The 16,589-nt window shown below is 54.8% G+C and overlaps 4 protein-coding genes across 4 annotated transcripts; 2 read left to right on the top strand and 2 right to left on the bottom strand.

Annotated features, from left to right (window-relative positions):
* Positions 1–112: 112 nt before the first annotated feature.
* Positions 113–3,349, bottom strand: BDP81DRAFT_179647 (uncharacterized protein). The gene is made up of 3 exons (XM_060582259.1): positions 3,061–3,349; positions 2,857–2,993; positions 113–2,801 (listed from the first exon to the last, which is right to left on the bottom strand). Exons 1-3 carry the CDS (start codon positions 3,072–3,074, stop codon positions 286–288), a joined length of 2,667 nt encoding a protein of 888 aa, XP_060448174.1. The 5' UTR covers positions 3,075–3,349; the 3' UTR covers positions 113–285.
* Positions 3,350–3,618: 269 nt separating this feature from the next.
* BDP81DRAFT_421319 (uncharacterized protein) lies at positions 3,619–5,768 on the top strand. The gene is made up of 2 exons (XM_060589909.1): positions 3,619–4,290; positions 4,346–5,768. The coding sequence occupies exons 1-2, from the start codon at positions 3,857–3,859 to the stop codon at positions 5,658–5,660; spliced, it is 1,749 nt and encodes a 582-aa protein (XP_060448173.1). The 5' UTR covers positions 3,619–3,856; the 3' UTR covers positions 5,661–5,768.
* A 92-nt stretch (positions 5,769–5,860) lies between these two features.
* Positions 5,861–7,563, top strand: BDP81DRAFT_391654 (putative seryl-tRNA protein; the record flags this gene model as incomplete). The annotated part of the gene is made up of 3 exons (XM_060587570.1): positions 5,861–5,866; positions 5,940–6,072; positions 6,134–7,563. The coding sequence occupies 3 exons, from the start codon at positions 5,861–5,863 to the stop codon at positions 7,561–7,563; spliced, it is 1,569 nt and encodes a 522-aa protein (XP_060448172.1).
* A 392-nt stretch (positions 7,564–7,955) lies between these two features.
* Positions 7,956–14,936, bottom strand: BDP81DRAFT_313279 (chromosome segregation ATPase; the record flags this gene model as incomplete). The annotated part of the gene is made up of 3 exons (XM_060583878.1): positions 7,956–9,566; positions 9,699–14,730; positions 14,839–14,936. The coding sequence occupies 3 exons, from the start codon at positions 14,934–14,936 to the stop codon at positions 7,956–7,958; spliced, it is 6,741 nt and encodes a 2,246-aa protein (XP_060448171.1).
* Between the last annotated feature and the right edge of the window lie 1,653 nt (positions 14,937–16,589).

Genomic DNA, 16,589 nt, shown 5'->3' with positions numbered 1-16,589 from the left:
ATACTGGTTATTCTTCCGACTAATGATATACGAAATTACTGTCCGAAATTTTTTATTTTTTTATGTTTGGAATCTTTTTTTGAGTTGCAATATTTGACGAATATAGCCTGGGATACCCAATGACGAAACTCGCGTCGAGCGTCGACACTGCAAAGAAGGCCTGGATTCAGGGAGGCATATAGCATTAGATTTCAGACATAATCCATTGTCGTCAATCGAATGACACTTGAATTTGCTTGATAGTAGTAGTAGTAGTAGTACAAGGTGGTACAGGGTGGGGTATCGTTATTCATCGTCTCCTGTGAGATCTATAATGGAAACTTCGCTCTGTCTCCATCCGTCACAGTCCTTTGTCAAGCGCTCCGATGCTGTCATCGCCTTCGTTCCGGCTAACCACTCCTCGTCGCTCACTTCGACCACCCGGAAGAATCCGTTGACGCTCGTCCGTGGAACCATGACCTTTCTCCGGGCCTCTCCCGAGGCGGCTTTTGCTGTGGGTTTTGGAGCAAATGCATCGTCTGATTCTAGCCAAGAGGAAGCTGTGACTTTGGTGGTTCGGAAACCATGGAAGCCAGCAGCAGGAACATCCTTCGACCCAACGGGCTTGACATTGGCTGTCTTGCTGACGGTAATGGACGTTTCGACGCGGACGTCGCTCTGTATCCTCCTCGGCTGCCTGTCGTGGATGTTCTCCTGTTCCATTGACCGCGCGGTCGTGCCAGCAGTCACAAACGAATCCATACGAGTTTGCTTCAAACCCCGCTGGCTCTTTGACGGCGTGGTGGGTAGTACTGGTGACGAACCTCTTGTCGACGGCCGATGTTTCCCGGGGCTTTGGGAGGGACGATGACGAGGCGCTGCTGCAGACGCGGTAGGCGGGTTGGGCCTTCTCGTTGCCCGGATGGGCTCGGGCTCGACGAAGGAATCTTCATCAGAATCTGACAGGTCGATGAAGATGCGCTGCTGAGGTGATAGCGGTGGATTCGGTGGTGGACTCGGTGGGCTCCTCAGCGGGCTCAGCGGTGTTTTCAACAACGAACAAGCAGGCGCAGGCGAAGCGCGCACGGGGCTAGATGACAGAAGAATCGGCTCTGCGGGCTGCCGAGGCTTGGTGATCCTAGGCATATGTTGTGAGCCAGCGTATGCCCAGGGGTTGCCACTGTGCGCGGTCGGTTCCGCCGTGGCGGACACTTTCCCGTTGGGCCTGGATTGCTTACTTCGGTTGGTTGGTCTCGGCAAGGGGGTCGGTCGTTGCGACGAAAAGGAGGAGGATGCTGGAAACGACGTTGCCGTGATCTTTGATGGATCAGGCCTAAGCACAGTTGGTCGGGGAAGGTGTGGCGGCAGGACGTCTTCATTGTCCACCTGGTGTTGCGATGTTGCGCCACCGGCCTTTGCTGATTGTTTTGTGGTGCCTTTTGTGATTTGCATCCACCTATCGAGAGCGCCGGCTTCAGGTGGGGCGGCTTTGGTAGGCTTCCTCTTGCCGACGCCCTTACTGCTGGTGCTCTTGGGCTTTGTAGACGCCTTGGAGCGCTGCTTCTCTTCCCAGTCTTCGACAGTCAGAGGCGCGCCGAGCTTGACGAGCGACTCGGGCAGCCAGATCAGCTGGGCGGCATATGGGTCGAATGTGCTTTTTGGCGCGACCTGGCTGCTCGCCGGCACTCCCTCGCCGTCGGTGGCAGCTTCGAACTCCTCATCGCTATTGAGCCCGAGGCCCTGGCGATCAAAGGGCACTTCTTCGGCCTCGTCTAGCTCTTGTGAAAGGTCTAGGCCGACTATTTCGGTCGGAATGTGTGCTACGCGCAACTCTTGAATGCCATCGGTGCTGTGATGGCTTCGTGTCCCCGTGATACGATTGATCAGCTTCGATTCTACATTTTCCATCTCCGCTGTCGTCTGGTAGCTTGCTTGGTCGGAAAGGTGCCTTTCCAGTAACTTGTGGACGAGTAACCCAGGTGACAGGACTCGTGTGAGTTTGATGGCACCGATTTTGTTCACCCAGTCAAGCGTCTCCTCGGCAAAGTACCGGAGGCCTTGCACATCTATCGGGCCACTCCAATCGAGACCCGCCTTCAGCCTGTTGATAGTAGTGGCACTTGAGACAACCGGGTGTGTATAGTACCTCAGCACTTGGCGATCCGGAAACTCGTCCGGTATGGACAAAGCCTTATGCTTTACTCTGAAGAAGCCACTCTCGTTGGTACGCAGTTCGTGTCGTAACGACATCCTCCACTCGTCAAATTGGGCATCGTCTTCGATCTTTAAGCGGCATATCGACTTGCCGAACCCAGCTTTCGCCGCCTCGCATGCCACTTTGGGACCGCATCCTGGTACACCCTCCGGTATGTAGTCGCCTCCACTCATCAGTGCAACCAACACCATACCCTCCCGATCCAGACCCGTTTCGGCAGATAATACATCGTTGACCTCGTACATGCTGATGTGGGTGGGCGTCTTGGAGCCGCGAGTCCCCTCTGCTGTCCAGTTTCGAAGAGTTCGAGTACAGCCAAACATGATTGTGTCGACATCCTCGCTCAAAACTGCGTCGACAATTTTCTGTTGCTGCAAAAGAGCGCACTCGGCTTCTGCCTCACCCGGTGCGTCATGGACTGGGAACCCGAAAAGGCGAATGACTCTCTTGGCCATGGCTATTGCAACGCCATCGCCTTTACCGGAGCGCTTATTGCGCTTGAAAGCCGGCTTATGAGGTCCATCAAAGACGAAAATGGGGTGTATACCAAGATTTCGTAGTCGCACCAAGCGATAAAAAAGAGTCCTGATTGCAGGATTCGTTCCACCTGGTGAGGTTTGTCAGCTCTGAAGCGGTCATGTTGGACGTAGAGTTGATGCTACCTCGTGCGGCTTGTGTCTGGAATTGCCAAATGGCAATATCAATGGCAATCCGTAACGGCCGGTTTGTGTTTTCAAGTTTCTCTGTAGCCAATTTAGCAAGAGATATCCTCTTGCCGGGGCCAAGTTCACGGTAAATTCTGTGGATGTAATGTGAGTGAGACCGCGCTATAATGGTAAGAAGAGACCAGGGGTGTTGGTAAATACCCTTTGATTCCCATTGCAATTTTTCAATCGCTCGGAAGGCCAGAAGACCAAATCAAGATAAAAATGTAGGGTATAAAAGGTTAGATCTCCGGGTTGAGTGTGGATGTAGAGTTCCGTCCAGGGAGTGGAGGGATATGGGGGGCGCAAGGCATGAGGTCGTTGATTTGGACGACGATTCTCGTGTTGTGCTGGAAATGGAACGGTTAGAAACGGGAATGGAACGGGCCTCCCAAAGATTTGCTAGGCGCAGATCATCATGCTCAATAACTCATACACAGATCGTATTCAAGGACTTCTCCAATTCCTTTCGGTGTGAGGTGTTGACTGAAGGTTGGTAGTTGGATCACGTCAAAGTGAGGTGGTTACCGGGACTACGGCCAGTGCCACCCATTTCAATGACATCTGCACGACCTTGTACTTGTAGCGATCGTTCTCCACTTTATTCAAAATAAAACGCCAGGGGAGCTCCACAGCGCTTGACCCGTTTTCGGCCGTAGGTACCTGACCTCAGACTCAGAGGCTCAATCGATGAGCTCTACCTTAAACCTCCAGTATCACGGGCTCTCCTAATACATTTGAACCGCACCAAACCCCTCGATTGCGCGCAAACAACACCCGACGACACAACAGAGTACTGAGAGTACTGGTCAACGATCCGACGTGATTTCCATTGCAGGCGCCTTTAATTTCACAAGGGGCAACCTCTGACAACTTAAACACGCGAGGCATGGCCTGCTAAACCCGAGCGCAACGCTCCCAACGCTACCTCGTCTCTCTCATTACTGCTTCCTACAAGATGTCGTCCTCCGCAGCACCGAGCCTCGCCCACCGATCCATTGCCAACATTCGAACCGAGACAGGCTCTGGCATCAGCGGTGGCCCTGCAAGTCCACACACCCCTTCTCGCAATATCTCTTCAACATTTGGCTCCCCATCCAGTCTACGCGCTGAGGAAGACATCATTGTCATAGAGCTGGGTTCTCGCTTCATCAAGCTTGGGTTCGCCGGAGAGCCAGTGCCGAAGGCCGTGCTATCCCTAGGTCCTGAGCAACTGCGACGCGTAGGCGACTTCCGCACCTGGGATCCAGACCACAAGGATGATTGGCGGCGACGTCCAACGGGCAAGACTTGGGGAGACGACCATGAGCTCTGGCAATACGATGTGCGGACCGTTGACTTGGGGCTCGTTGAGGACAAGATAGACCGAGCCATTCGGGAAGCATTGAACAAGTGACGCATCCCCGCCTATGAAGTCCATCACACAACACTAACGTTCGTCGTCCAGGTTCCTTCTCATCGATTCACGGCCGCGAAGAACCTCTCTAGTTCTCTCCTCGTCGATACCTCTGCCATTACTATCAACCACCCTCGATGTTCTTTTCCACCGTTTCCAGGCACCGCTTGTCTCTTTAATGTCATCTGCAGTCACGTCGGTTGTGGGAGCTGGCACTCGGTCAGCACTGGTTGTGGATCTTGGCTGGGCCGAGACTAGTGTGACGAGCGTCTACGAATACCGCGAGATCCGTACGACAAGGACTACCCGCGCAGGCAAGATGCTGGTCAACGAGACACATAACCTGTTGCAAGATGCACTGTCGACTTCATCAGCCCACACGCAAAAGACTCGCAGTGAAAGGGAGCAAGGCCGACATTCTCTCAGTTTTGAGGAGTGCGAAGAAGTCGCCTGCCGCCTCGTCTGGTGTCGCCAAGTCAAACGCGGTGATCTTCCAAATGTTAGGCAGCAGGAGCAACAGAAGTCTGGAGGAGAGGCATTACCTACGGTTGAGGAGCAGGACGAATCCCCGCCAGCCTCGCCAGTTGAGGAAGAGGAGCGGTCCGATGGTAATGTCGAGATTCGGATACAGTCTGTGGAACCAGCAGAGAACCTGACCTTGCCATTCCAACAACTGTCTGAGCCGTGCGAAAACACCTACTTCGCACCACACTATTCACGTAGCAGCTTCGACGACGACGAGCTCCCTGTCCACCACCTCATCTATCAACATCTTGTCCAACTTCCCATCGATGCTCGCGCAGTCTGCATGTCGCGCATTGTATTCATTGGCGGCTGCTCCAAGGTCATTGGCTTGAAGCGGAGGATATTTGATGAGCTGTCAAAACTGGTACACGAGCGTGGGTGGGACCCTGTTCAGGGGCGTGCACCGAAGCAGTACGAGAACAACGCGTTGCTGAAGAGAGGCAGCCGACGGGCAGCTGAAGGTCCTACAGAGATTGAGTCGCCCGCAAGGGAGACGGAAGAACGTAGAGCCACAGGCGAAGATGAGCCGCGAAGCGCAGCAGATGTCATTGAGGACTCTCTAAAGAAGCGAGATAGCCACCATCCCAAAATCCAAGGCACCTTACGGCCTCTAGATTCTCTCGGGCCGTGGGGAGGGGCCAGCCTGGCGTGCCAGCTTAAAGTAATGGCAATGGCAAACATTGACCGAGAGCTGTGGCTTCAACAAGGAGTCAACGGAGCTTCACGGCCGAACGAAGTCGACGTCAAGGCACAGCAGCGGCAAAGCATGGGTCCCGGTGGACTGATGCGAGGAGCTGGAGGCCAGTCGAACTGGACGTTGGGAGCATGGGGAACTTTATAGCGAGGCGGGTGGAAATATGTCTACCGGCATGTGAAAATGGATTGATACCCCGGAGGCCAACTGGCCTTCGAAATGTGAAGAAAAGAATACAGAGTCAAAATATGTGACCATACTTTGTCCACCGCGCGTCTGTCCATCGAAGTGAGCGAACCTGAAGACGCATTTAATTGGGTGAACGGACCAGTGGAACCCCTGCTGTTATGCTTGTAAGCGGTTCATACAGTTATCACGCCTCCTTCATATCAGATCATCTCACTTCCTCTGGACACTCACTCATAGAGGGAGACATTGAATTTCAAACTCTCAGTCACCAGACTTCAAAATGGGGAGAGACCCGACATTTCTCTTGCGCAGCTCATTAGGGACGGCAAGAAGGCGCCTCCTGCCCACCTCACCACACACGCCACGCATCGTCAGCAGAGTGAACTGTCTAGCCTCTCACTCACCCCTACAACAACGCCGTGCTTTCGCAGACGTCAAGCGGCCCTCGACCGCGCCAAAACCCATCATCGACATCAGACACATCAGGGAGAACCCAGAACTGCACGAGCAAAACTGCCTCGAGCGCAACTACGTCCAACAGAGCAAGAGCCCCGCCCGCATCAACGAAATCTTTGCGCAATGGCAGGCCCTGCAAAAGGACAGCCGCGCCGTGCGCGAGAGGTCGAACCTCTTGCGCCGCCAGATCGCCAACCCGGCGTCCACCAGCGGCGGCGACGACAATGCGGAAGTTAACGAACTCCAGGGCAGGTCCCGTGACGAGCTGCTGGACGAGGCCCGCGTGCTCAAGCAGAAGCTCGCGGCCGTGGAGCAGGACGAGGCCAGGCTCGTCGAGGAGATGGAGGCGCTCGCGCTCGCCATCCCTAACCTCACCAGCGGCGTCACCCCCGTCGGCGACGAGCCGCGGCTGCTGAGCTACATCAACGAGCACCCCCACGAGACCGACACGCCGCCTAGCGCCTCGGACAAGGTGTGGCGGTCCCACGTCCACATCGGCTCGGAGCTGGGCCTCCTCGACTTCGCCGGCGCGGGCACCGTCTCGGGCTGGGGCTGGTACTACCTCCTTGACGAGGCCGCGCAGCTGGAGCAGGCCCTGGTGCAGTTCGCCCTCGCCGTCGCGACGCGGCACGGCTGGCGCCAGGTCGCCCCGCCCAGCGTCGTCTACAGCCACGTCGCCGCCGCCTGCGGCTTCCAGCCGCGCGACCAAAACGGCGAGCAGCAAATCTACAGCCTCGCGCAGTCCGCCGCCGACGCCGAGCGCGGGAAACCGGAACTCTCCCTCGCGGGCACGTCGGAGATCCCCCTCGCGGGAATGAAGGCCGAGACGACCATCGACGCCACGGAGCTGCCCGCGAAACGCGTCGCCGTCTCCCGGTGCTACCGCGCCGAAGCCGGCGCTCGCGGCGCGAGCACAAAGGGGCTCTACCGCGTCCACGAATTCACCAAAGTCGAAATGTTCGCCTGGACCGCGCCCGACGCCGACGAGACGGTCGACGTCTTCGAAGAGATGCTCGACATCCAGACCGAGATCCTCGGGTCCCTGGGCCTGCACTGCCGCGTCCTCGAGATGCCTACCGCCGACCTCGGCGCCTCCGCCGTCCGTAAGTGCGACATCGAGGCTTTCTTCCCGTCTCGCCAGGACCAGAACGACGGCTGGGGCGAGGTCACCTCCGCCAGCATCTGCACCGACTACCAGACGCGGAGGCTCGCCACGCGCGCCAAGATTGACGGCAAGCTCACCTTCCCCTGGACCGTCAACGGCACTGCTCTCGCCGTCCCGAGAGTGCTGGCTGCGCTGCTGGAGGCCGGATGGAACGAGCAGGAAATGTCCGTCTCCATTCCGGCTTGCCTGCAGCCGTGGATGGATGGAAAGGAAAAGATTGTTCGCGAGACTGTCTCATAGCAAACTTTGACTGAGGAGATTGCATCTTTGTAACAACACTTGTATTGGCACTCCTGTACTTATGTATGACCCACGTGCGTCTGGCGCGTCTCGAAAAAGAGACATTGAAGCTCACCAAAAGCGTATTCGTCATGTGGCACGCAGTTGTAAGGTGGTGATAATTCTGTACTTTACTACTTTCCCAACACACTAACTACAATACTAAACATCGACTGGAGTCATACCAGCACTACCAATTTCAGACAAAAGAGAAAGGAAACCCAATAACTCCATTTTGATACAAACTACCGTTCATCCCAGGTGACGCCGACCCAGCTGGCTCATGCGTTATTCAATACTCGTCAATATGTCCATGTGAAAACAACTTCTCAATAGACACCAATTTCGTCATCCTAGGCCACTTCCCCCACTGCCGCGGCCTCATTGTTCAGGGTTTCTTGACTGAGGTTGGAGCCAAGGTCTGAACTGACGTTTGAGCTCACGACACTCTCGGTCCACTCACTCTGGAGGTCACTCTGCAAATCGCTTTGGTTGTCGTCGTAATAGTCCGAGTAGTCACCGTCGCCAGTGTAGTTGTCGGTACTCTCCGTCACGACAGTTGTACCACGGCTACCACGGCTCATACGGCTGCCATGACTGCTACGACGCAGCGTCTCGGTGTCGCTGGGATCGTCACCGCTAGCCGGTTCTTCGTGCATAACAGGCGTGGGGCTGGGCATGTTCTCCTCCTCCGTCTCTTTCAAAGACATGTTCTCCTTGTCGAGATCTCCATAGCCCTTCGAAAAGCCTCCAGCCCAGCTAGACTTGCGATGGCCACGGGCGCCGGCTGTCCTGACGCTTTGGCTCCGCTGGACACCACCGGTAGGCACATTGTTCGTGATTTGGCTCAGTGACAAGATACGGCGAGCAGCGCCCGCTTGCGAAGGAGGCTTCAAGTTTCGCTTGGCAGAGAGCGCCAAGTTGACAGCAGAGGATGCAGGCTTCTCGGGGACCCCGTTCTCCTGACCCGGCTTTTGGTCCCGGACACGCTTACGGCTCATAGCGTCGCGTCCTTTGGTTGCCTTTGACATCAGGAGGACGCGGGAATGGTCCATAACGCCTTCCAGGATGCGGCGCTCCAGTCCCTCGGCACGAGATTCCATGTCGTGAAGCTCATCTCGACGAATGTGCAGTGCAGTCTCGAGAGACGAGACATCACCCGTCAGCCTTGTCTTCTGCCGAATAAGACTTTCTTGCTCCGTCCGAAGTCCGAGTACAGAGGCCCTGAGTCTCTCCTCCTCCTGCTTCAGATCCAGCAAGCTGGCCTCAATCTGCTCCTTGAGAGTAAACTTGCGCTCTAACTCGATGGTCACTTCTTGGAGGGTCTGCTCTCTGTCGTCTTCCTCCTCTTTGATCTTCTTGGTCTGGGTAGCAAGGAAGAGCGAGATGTCCGTGGCCGTTTGAATGACTTGCTGGTGGACCTTTTCAAGAGTGTCGAGCTGGCCAAAGGCCTTCTCAGCAGCATGAGTATGATCAACAAGCTCGTCCAGCTTCACGTGAACGGCGGCATCGTCGTACTTGTCAGTGGGGATCAAGGCCTGTTGCTCGGCAATCTTGTCAAGCTTGTCTTGCACAGTTGCGTCGTCGTACTTGTCGGTGGGAATCAGCAGCTGCTGTTCAGCGAGAACTCCGAGCTGTTCCCGAATTATTGTGTCATCGTACTTTTCGGTTGGGATCAACGACTGCTGCTCAGCAAGCTTGTCCAACTTCTCGTGCACTGGCGCATCATCGTACTTCTCCGTAGGGATCAACGACTGCCCGCAGGCAAGCATGTCGAGCTTCTCTTGAACTGCCGCGTCGTCGTACTTCTCGGTTGGGAGCAAAGACTGGTACTCAGCGATCCTGTCCAGCTTTTCCTGGACCACTGCGTCGTCGTACTTCTCCGTCGGGATCAGCAACTGCTGTTCAGAGAGCTTGTCAAGCTTCTCATGCACCGGCGCATCATCGTACTTCTCGACAGGCACCTGGGAGTGCTCCACAAGCATGTCGAGCTTCTCGTGAACAGGCGCGTCGTCATACTTCTCCACAGGAATCTGGGAGTGTTCCACAAGCTTGTCGAGCTTCTCATGCACCGGCGCATCATCGTACTTCTCCACAGGTATCTGGGAGTGTTCCACGAGCTTGTCGAGCTTCTCGTGAACCGGCGCATCATCGTACTTCTCGACAGGCACCTGAGAGTGCTCTACAAGCTTGTCGAGCTTTTCGTGAACCGGCGTGTCGTCGTACTTTTCTGCTGGAGTGGAAACATGCTCCACGATCTTGTCAAGCTTCTCATGTACTGGCGCATCGTCATACTTCTCAGGAGGAACGGAAGCATGCTCGACGAGCTTGTCAAGCTTTTCATGAACGCCTGCATCATTGTACTTCTCGACCGGAACCTCAGTATGCTCGATCAACTTAGTAAGTTTCTCCAGAACCACAGTGTCGTCATACTTGTCAGGAATTGGTGGCAGAGCAAGTTCAACTGGCTTGGCATCCTCGATTGTCTTTTGAATATCGTTCGTTGACGTCTTGGCGTAATCGTAATGTTGACCGACGATGAGCAAGACATCTTTGATGGATTCCAAGATCTGAGGCTGGGATTCAATAAGCTGGCCCTGAATGATTTCGACGGCGTCGACAGCTTGCTTCAAGTGGTCCCGAGTTTGCTGGTGATCGGCTTTCCCGTCCGTATGGTTCTCCTCAGATTTCGTCATGAGATCCTCAACCCTGGTGAACACGGTCTTGGATGCCTCCTCCATCTTCTCCATTGAATCGGTAACAGCAGCGCCAAGTGTGTCCACGAGAGACTTGAGCTCTTCGGCAACAGCCTTGGTACCCAGGACTGCCTCTTCAGTGCTGGCATCTCTAGCCTCCCCGGCCTTTGCACGGTCGTCGAGGGCAACGTGGAACTCGTCGTACTTGGTCATCAGCTCCGCGACCTTCTCCTCAATCTTGGCGCTCAAGGCCTCAGTGGTCTGCTGGAACTTTTCGTCGGACTCCAGCTTCGCACCGACTACAGCGGCCTTGGACTCTTCGAATTCTAGCTTCATCGTGTCGGAGAGCTCCTTCAGGTCTTGGTTCACGGAAGCGTTGTTCTCCACTGCTGTTGATACACCCTCGAGCATCTTTGAGAGGCTCTCAACTCCAGTGGCACCCTCTTCGAGTTTGCCCTTGACCAAGCCCTGGAACTCCTCAAGGAAGGTCTTGACTTCAGTGACGCGTTCGCTAACGCCGACAATCTCGGCTTGGCGCTCCTCGCTTCCCTTGTCGTGCGACTCGGTCAGAGAGTCAAGTCGTGTCTTGAGCTCTTCGAGTGGAGTCTTGAGCTCTTCGATGGGGGTCTTGAGCTCCGTCTTGAGCTCTGTCTTCAACTCGTCCAATGGGGCTTTGATGCCTTCCTGAAGTCCTTCCTTGAGTCCCTCCAGGACCACCAAGGCCTCGAGGGGGCCTTTGAGCTCTTCCAAGGTTGTCTCTGTCTTTTTCAGGTCTTCCTTGGTGACGAGGGCCGCTATTTCCGTCTTGAGCAGTTGATCGAATACGTCCTTGATATCGTGACATGCAGCTTCCACAGCCTCGACGTCAGTCTTGGTGACTCGCTCGGGGTCCTCCAGTTGCTTGGCAGCGCTCTCCTTCATTTCTTCAAAGCCTGCAGCAACTTGCGTCACCAAGGCCTCCACGGATGTCACGTCATCCTTCTTCGGCAGGGTATCCAGCTGCGTCGTAATGAGATTGATGGCTTCTCTGGTCTCCAGGATGGTGTTCTCCAAGCTGTCCAGATGCTCCTTTCGCACGGCTTGCTCGTTGTCAATGAGGTCATCCAACCGACCCTTGGTGTTACGAAGGATAGTTTCAATCGCTTGGACGTCCTCCTTTGTTGAAGCATCGGTGCTAACCGGGCTCTCCTTGGACTTGACCCACTCCTGGATAGGCAGAATCGCCTCTTCCAAACGTGTTATGTCTTCCTTGGTAACGGAGCTCTGGGCATTGAGCAAGACTTCTTCGATCCGGGAAGTCTCGTCCTTTGAGACCGACTCTTGTACGAGCCGAAGCATGTCCTCGAGACGAAGTATGTCGTCCTTGGATGCAGATTCCTGAAGAGAACGAAGCATGTCCTCCATACGAGTGAGATCATCTTTGGCGACAGGATCGGCGTTGGCGGGTTCCATGGCCTCAATCTTGATTCGGAGCTGGGTGATGAGAACCTCGAGGTTCTTGATGTCATCCTGCTTGAGGGCATCAGCCGGAACCGGCACAACGGCACCGTCATGCATGGTCGTCAATGCCTTGTCGTTCTGGCCTTGCAGTTCTCGAAGGCCGTCAATTTCTGAGCGAACGTTGTCCAGCCCGGATTTCAATGCATCGAGAACCTCATCGTTGGCTGTGAGATCCGCTGGCCGGTTCGCCACCTTGTCGATACTGATGCGCAGATCGGCCAAGCCATCGTGAAGAGCGTCTAGAATGTCCGTGACGCCGGCAAAAGGTCGGCGCAACTCGCCACGCACGCTGTCGATTCCATCTCTCACGGCTTCGATGATCTCCTTCTGGTTGACTTGCGGAGTGACCGGAACCATGGAGGAGTTGACGGTGTCGCGTAGCGACTCCATGTGTGACTCAATTGTCGATCTGGAATCGCTCGAAACGCGGTCAACCAACATAGCCATCTCATCTCTGAAGGAGTCTAATGTGCCAAGAAGAGTCTGGGTGATTTCTTCCTGTCCGGCGGTGCTGCCACTGAGATGACTGACATACGCTTCCATGTCGGCACGAAGCTTCTCCAGACCGTCCTTAGTAGCGTCCAGAATCTGCTCAGTGTCACGGCCGTTGGCGGCGGCGTTCACTTTCGCATCCTCTGTCACTGCTCGGAACTCTCCGCGCATGCACTCAAGAATATCTTGCAATCGAGTGACGACCTCTTCGTTGTTGTTCTGGTGCGGTACGAGAGCTCCAGCGCTAGGCAGATCGTAGCCGCTGAGGCCTTCCTTGACCGCATGAAGCATGTCCTCTCGGGTGAGCTCTTGTGTGAATGCCGAGGGGGCAACGGGGAACTCGAACTCCTCTAGGCACTCGCGAACGGCTTCAAGAATCTCGTCTCGTGAGAGGCTTGCTGGTGTCTCAACACGGGGCGGCGAGAAATGCTTGAGACCCTCAACGACTGCTTGGAACACCTCCTCTCGCGAGGCTCCTACGGGCTCCTGGTCCCTGTCGACGTAGTCCTGCAGTCCCTCTTTGAGGTACTCCAGTATCTCTTCCCGTCCGAGGCCAGGATCTTGGTTCTCAACCTCAGGCTTGTAGTTTTCCCAGGCGTCCCTGACAGCCTCGATGACATCCTCCCGATTCAGATCAGGCTCTTTCTCCTGCGATGCTTGGGAGTCTCGGAGCGCTGCTCTCATGGCATTATAAATTTCTTGATAGTCGATTGCTGGTGCTCTTGATGCCACAGAGCTGGCGGACTGGCGTCGATGCTCACGAAGAAGCTCGTCCATGTGCTCTCTCATTTGCTCGATTCCCTCATGGACGATCTTTGAAACTTCGTCGTTATCGGTCGAGGGCTCCTCAGACTTTGGTTGGGCCTGAGACTCGTCCAGTCTTCTTCCAATCTCCCGTCCCATACCGAGGACTTCGCCACGAAGCTCCCGGACGAGAGCCTTGACTTCTGCGGTGAGGCCGCCGCCTTGTGCTACACTGTCCTTGACGGTGCGAATGATCTTGAGCACTTCGTCACTGACGATCTCAGAAGCATTGCCAGATGCCGCGGATCTTGAGGCGGGCTCGTTGTGCAAGGCTCTCTCCAATCGATGGGTCAGCTGACTTGCATATCCGGGGTCGTAATCGAAGTCCATGGTGCTGTTGTCATCGTCAAACACAGCCGCACGAGGCATGTTCCTGTTGCTCTCCCCATGGCCGCCGCCACTTCGTGAGATCATGGCATCAGCAGGCTTGGTCTTGACGAGCTGGATCAGCTCATCGACCTTTGAAGCGGGCGCCACTCCAGCAAGCTTCTCGGCAACGTCGGTCAGGCGAGCAAGAAGCAGGTCGTGCCCCTCTTTCGTACCCATGTCTCTGATAATCTTGTCCAGTATCGCGATGGTATTCGGAGACTCTGAGTTAGAGTTGGCGTTGGAGTTGCAGAGCGAGGGTGTGCTCAGGGCATCTCGATCGATGGATGCCGCAAAGCTATTCGGTGAAGGAATTCTAGGCAGAGAAAATGGGCGTCCGGCTTTGCTTGGTGGAGGGGAGGTGTGGTGGGACTTGGTATCGAGGAACAAGCTGTTGACGAAAGGGTCGCGAGAGCTCGGCCTGCTGCTCGCAGCAGCATCCTGGGCGTTGTTGATGAGTTCTCGCAAGCTCTTGCGGATATCCTCGTCCCGAGCTTTTGTTGCTTCCTTCAGACTTAGCAAGTCGGTGGCATTGTCACGGCTTCTTCGGCTCAACTGAGCCATGTCTTTTGAAAGAGCTGTCGCGATACTGGTGAGGCTCAGAATCTGTCCCGAAAGGGCTTCGACCTGTTGAGGAGCCTTGACGAGTGCAGTAGAGCCGTTCGCGACGTTCTCCTTATCTTGCTGCTGACCTTGAAGCGGCATATTCTGTATGGCAAGCATGGTAGCAGATTGTGGAGGTGTGTTTTCGCCCAAGATGCTTTGCTGTTGTCTTTTCATAGGCGGGCGTGCGACTGGCGTCTGACTCTGAACTGATGAAGGTGTGGTGGCCTCTCTCTCCGTCGACCTAAGATCTGCAAAGCTATCTCTCCTGCTATCGGCGAAACTGTCTCTTCTTGTGTCGGCGAAGCTGTCCCTCCCGTTGGCCGCTGGTGTGGAAGGGCGTGTCCGCTCGGGGGACTTGGTCGGCGATGGTGGGTTGGACTGCTGACCGCTCTCCAAGAGCAGACTGAGGTCTCTGACGTTTCCTGGCTGCAAAGACTGCATGCGTTTGTGATGTGATCCTTTGATGAGAGAACGTTCGGGGGAGGTTTCGGTATTCCTTTTGGTCAAGGGTGCCGGAAGCATGGCGCTCTCGCGAGCTCTTTCGTTTAGAGCAGCGTGGGCAGACTGAATGGCAACGGAAGTTCCTTTCCTAGAGGTTGTAACTGGCGATTGCGGATTCATGGGCAAGGGCGGTGGTGCCCTGTCGGGATCTGAGCTATCCCACCTGGTCTTCATCAGTCTACGCCAGATAGCAGACATGGCAAGCGCATCATGAACGTTGTGTATAGGGAATGGGTGTCGGTGGAAGAAGTGTTGTGTTTTGGTGACTTACATGGGAACCAGAGCTCTGCCTTGATCAGAGGACATTGATTGCCTGTGTCTCAGAGGACGATCAGCGTCCCTGGAAGCTTCGCGCTCCACGGGCGCCATTGTTCTCGAACGGGGCGACGAGGTGATTAGAATGTGATCGGAGTTGGGTGGATGGTGTTGGTGGTGAGGCTAAGAGGCCTTGGAATGCGGGCGCGAGGGAAAATGTAAGTCAATGCAATGCGGCACAGTCTCCCAGGCACTTTGATGTTGATGATGGGGTGGATAATCAGGTAGTGTTAGTCGTTGCTTGAGCGCCGCGCTGCACCAGGAAGAATGGCATAAAGCGGCAATTGCAAAGAGCAGACAAATGTGAAGGGAGTTCTGCAGGAAGCGATGATGGCGACTGCGCAAAGCAAAGCAAAACGAGGTAATGTCAAGTCAAGGTCATCCGGGACTCTGTGATCCAGGGCAAAGGTCGAGTCGGTGTCAGCGGTAATATGGGTGGGCGCGGTCTTAAGAGCCGGGTGGGGGTGGTTCAATGTTTGTTACCCGGGGGAGTTGAATGTGGATGGAGCTGTGGACGGGTGTGGATGTGACGACGACGACAATGGAGGGTGCGGTGAGATGTTGTTCGGGGCTGCTCACGTTGATGGGCCCCTGCCAATCGAGGTTGACGGCATTTATTTTGCTAGGCGTTGCGGAGCAACCATCCTCAACTAGCAGTGCCGTCTGCGCTGTTGCTCAATGTTTGGCTGCGTTGATCGGGCACCCACTCGCGGCTGCATCCAAGCGGGGGCCGCTAGCGAAGCGCCCGTACCCAACCTACGGGGCCATATTCGCCAGGGGTGCAGTGGACGACACTGAAGGACAAAATGTGCGATAAGATAAGAGAGGAAACTTGGAGGTGATGCCGCTCGATACCTAAGGTACCTTACCTCTATTTCTCTTATTCCTATTGCTACTACTACTACTACTACTGCTGCCATTATTACTATCATTACTTTCTTGTTTCTATAATTGAGATTATGATAATACTGGTGGTTATAAAAGGCGGCTTATCGTGTATTGACCGGCATTCTATTTCATCACTACTTGCTACCTTACTTTGAGTACCTACCTGAGATACGTTATATCTTCCTACCTTACGCTTTCCAATCAATGGGCTCGTCACTCTCTTAGGCTTATTGCTATAAACTCGTTCCCCAGCGCAGTGCACTTGATGCAAGGGTTTTGGAGAAACATTGGTGATAAGAGCGTTTGTAAAGCACAAAGCTTACATCTGGAGAATCGTTTGTCACTTGCATGACCCGAACACAGCTCTCAGATTATCAAGCTACTTGGAAAAGGATTCTACGCCGTCCTTTCGTGGTCGTTCAACTGCACAATGGTACTGACATCTATGATATCGTGGTTCTTCCAACATCATTCAACGGCCTTGGGTTCTGGCCGGCAACGTTCAGTTGGCGTCCCAGGCTAGTTGACAACCAGTTGACATCGTGACTGGAGTCGAGCAACTGCGAGTTTTAAAGTATCGCGACCTCAATTGAATGCTTACTGGACGTGGATGAAATACAATTCCCGGCCCGAATACTTCCCAAGTTCGTTAATTCAAGAGGGGGGATAAAGGTGAGGATAGGTATGCGCATGAGCAAGTCACTTGTGTCAAAGACAAGAGCTACATACCTATTGGTTCTTACATCTCAAGCCTTGCGGAAACACTATGAAGTCTACTTACAAGAAACACTGCTTAGGCGAGACGTTTAGCTACACCAA

Source organism: Colletotrichum phormii (genome assembly GCF_030913505.1).
Source record: "Colletotrichum phormii strain CBS 102054 chromosome Unknown BDP81scaffold_5, whole genome shotgun sequence".
Lineage (NCBI taxonomy): Eukaryota > Fungi > Ascomycota > Sordariomycetes > Glomerellales > Glomerellaceae > Colletotrichum > Colletotrichum phormii.
Note: the sequence above shows the minus strand (reverse complement) of the source record. Positions and strands in the feature narration are given on the sequence as shown.

Bases quoted from the DNA above. Each gene is read 5' to 3' on its own strand.
- BDP81DRAFT_179647 (XM_060582259.1), bottom strand. The intron at 2,802-2,856 runs GTAGCATCAACT...AAACCTCACCAG, and splicing joins CCAGACACAAGCCGCACGAG to GTGGAACGAATCCTGCAATC.
- BDP81DRAFT_421319 (XM_060589909.1), top strand. From the start codon at position 3,857: ATGTCGTCCTCCGCAGCACCGAGCCTCGCCCACCGATCCATTGCCAAC. The intron at 4,291-4,345 runs GTGACGCATCCC...TTCGTCGTCCAG, and splicing joins ATTCGGGAAGCATTGAACAA to GTTCCTTCTCATCGATTCAC.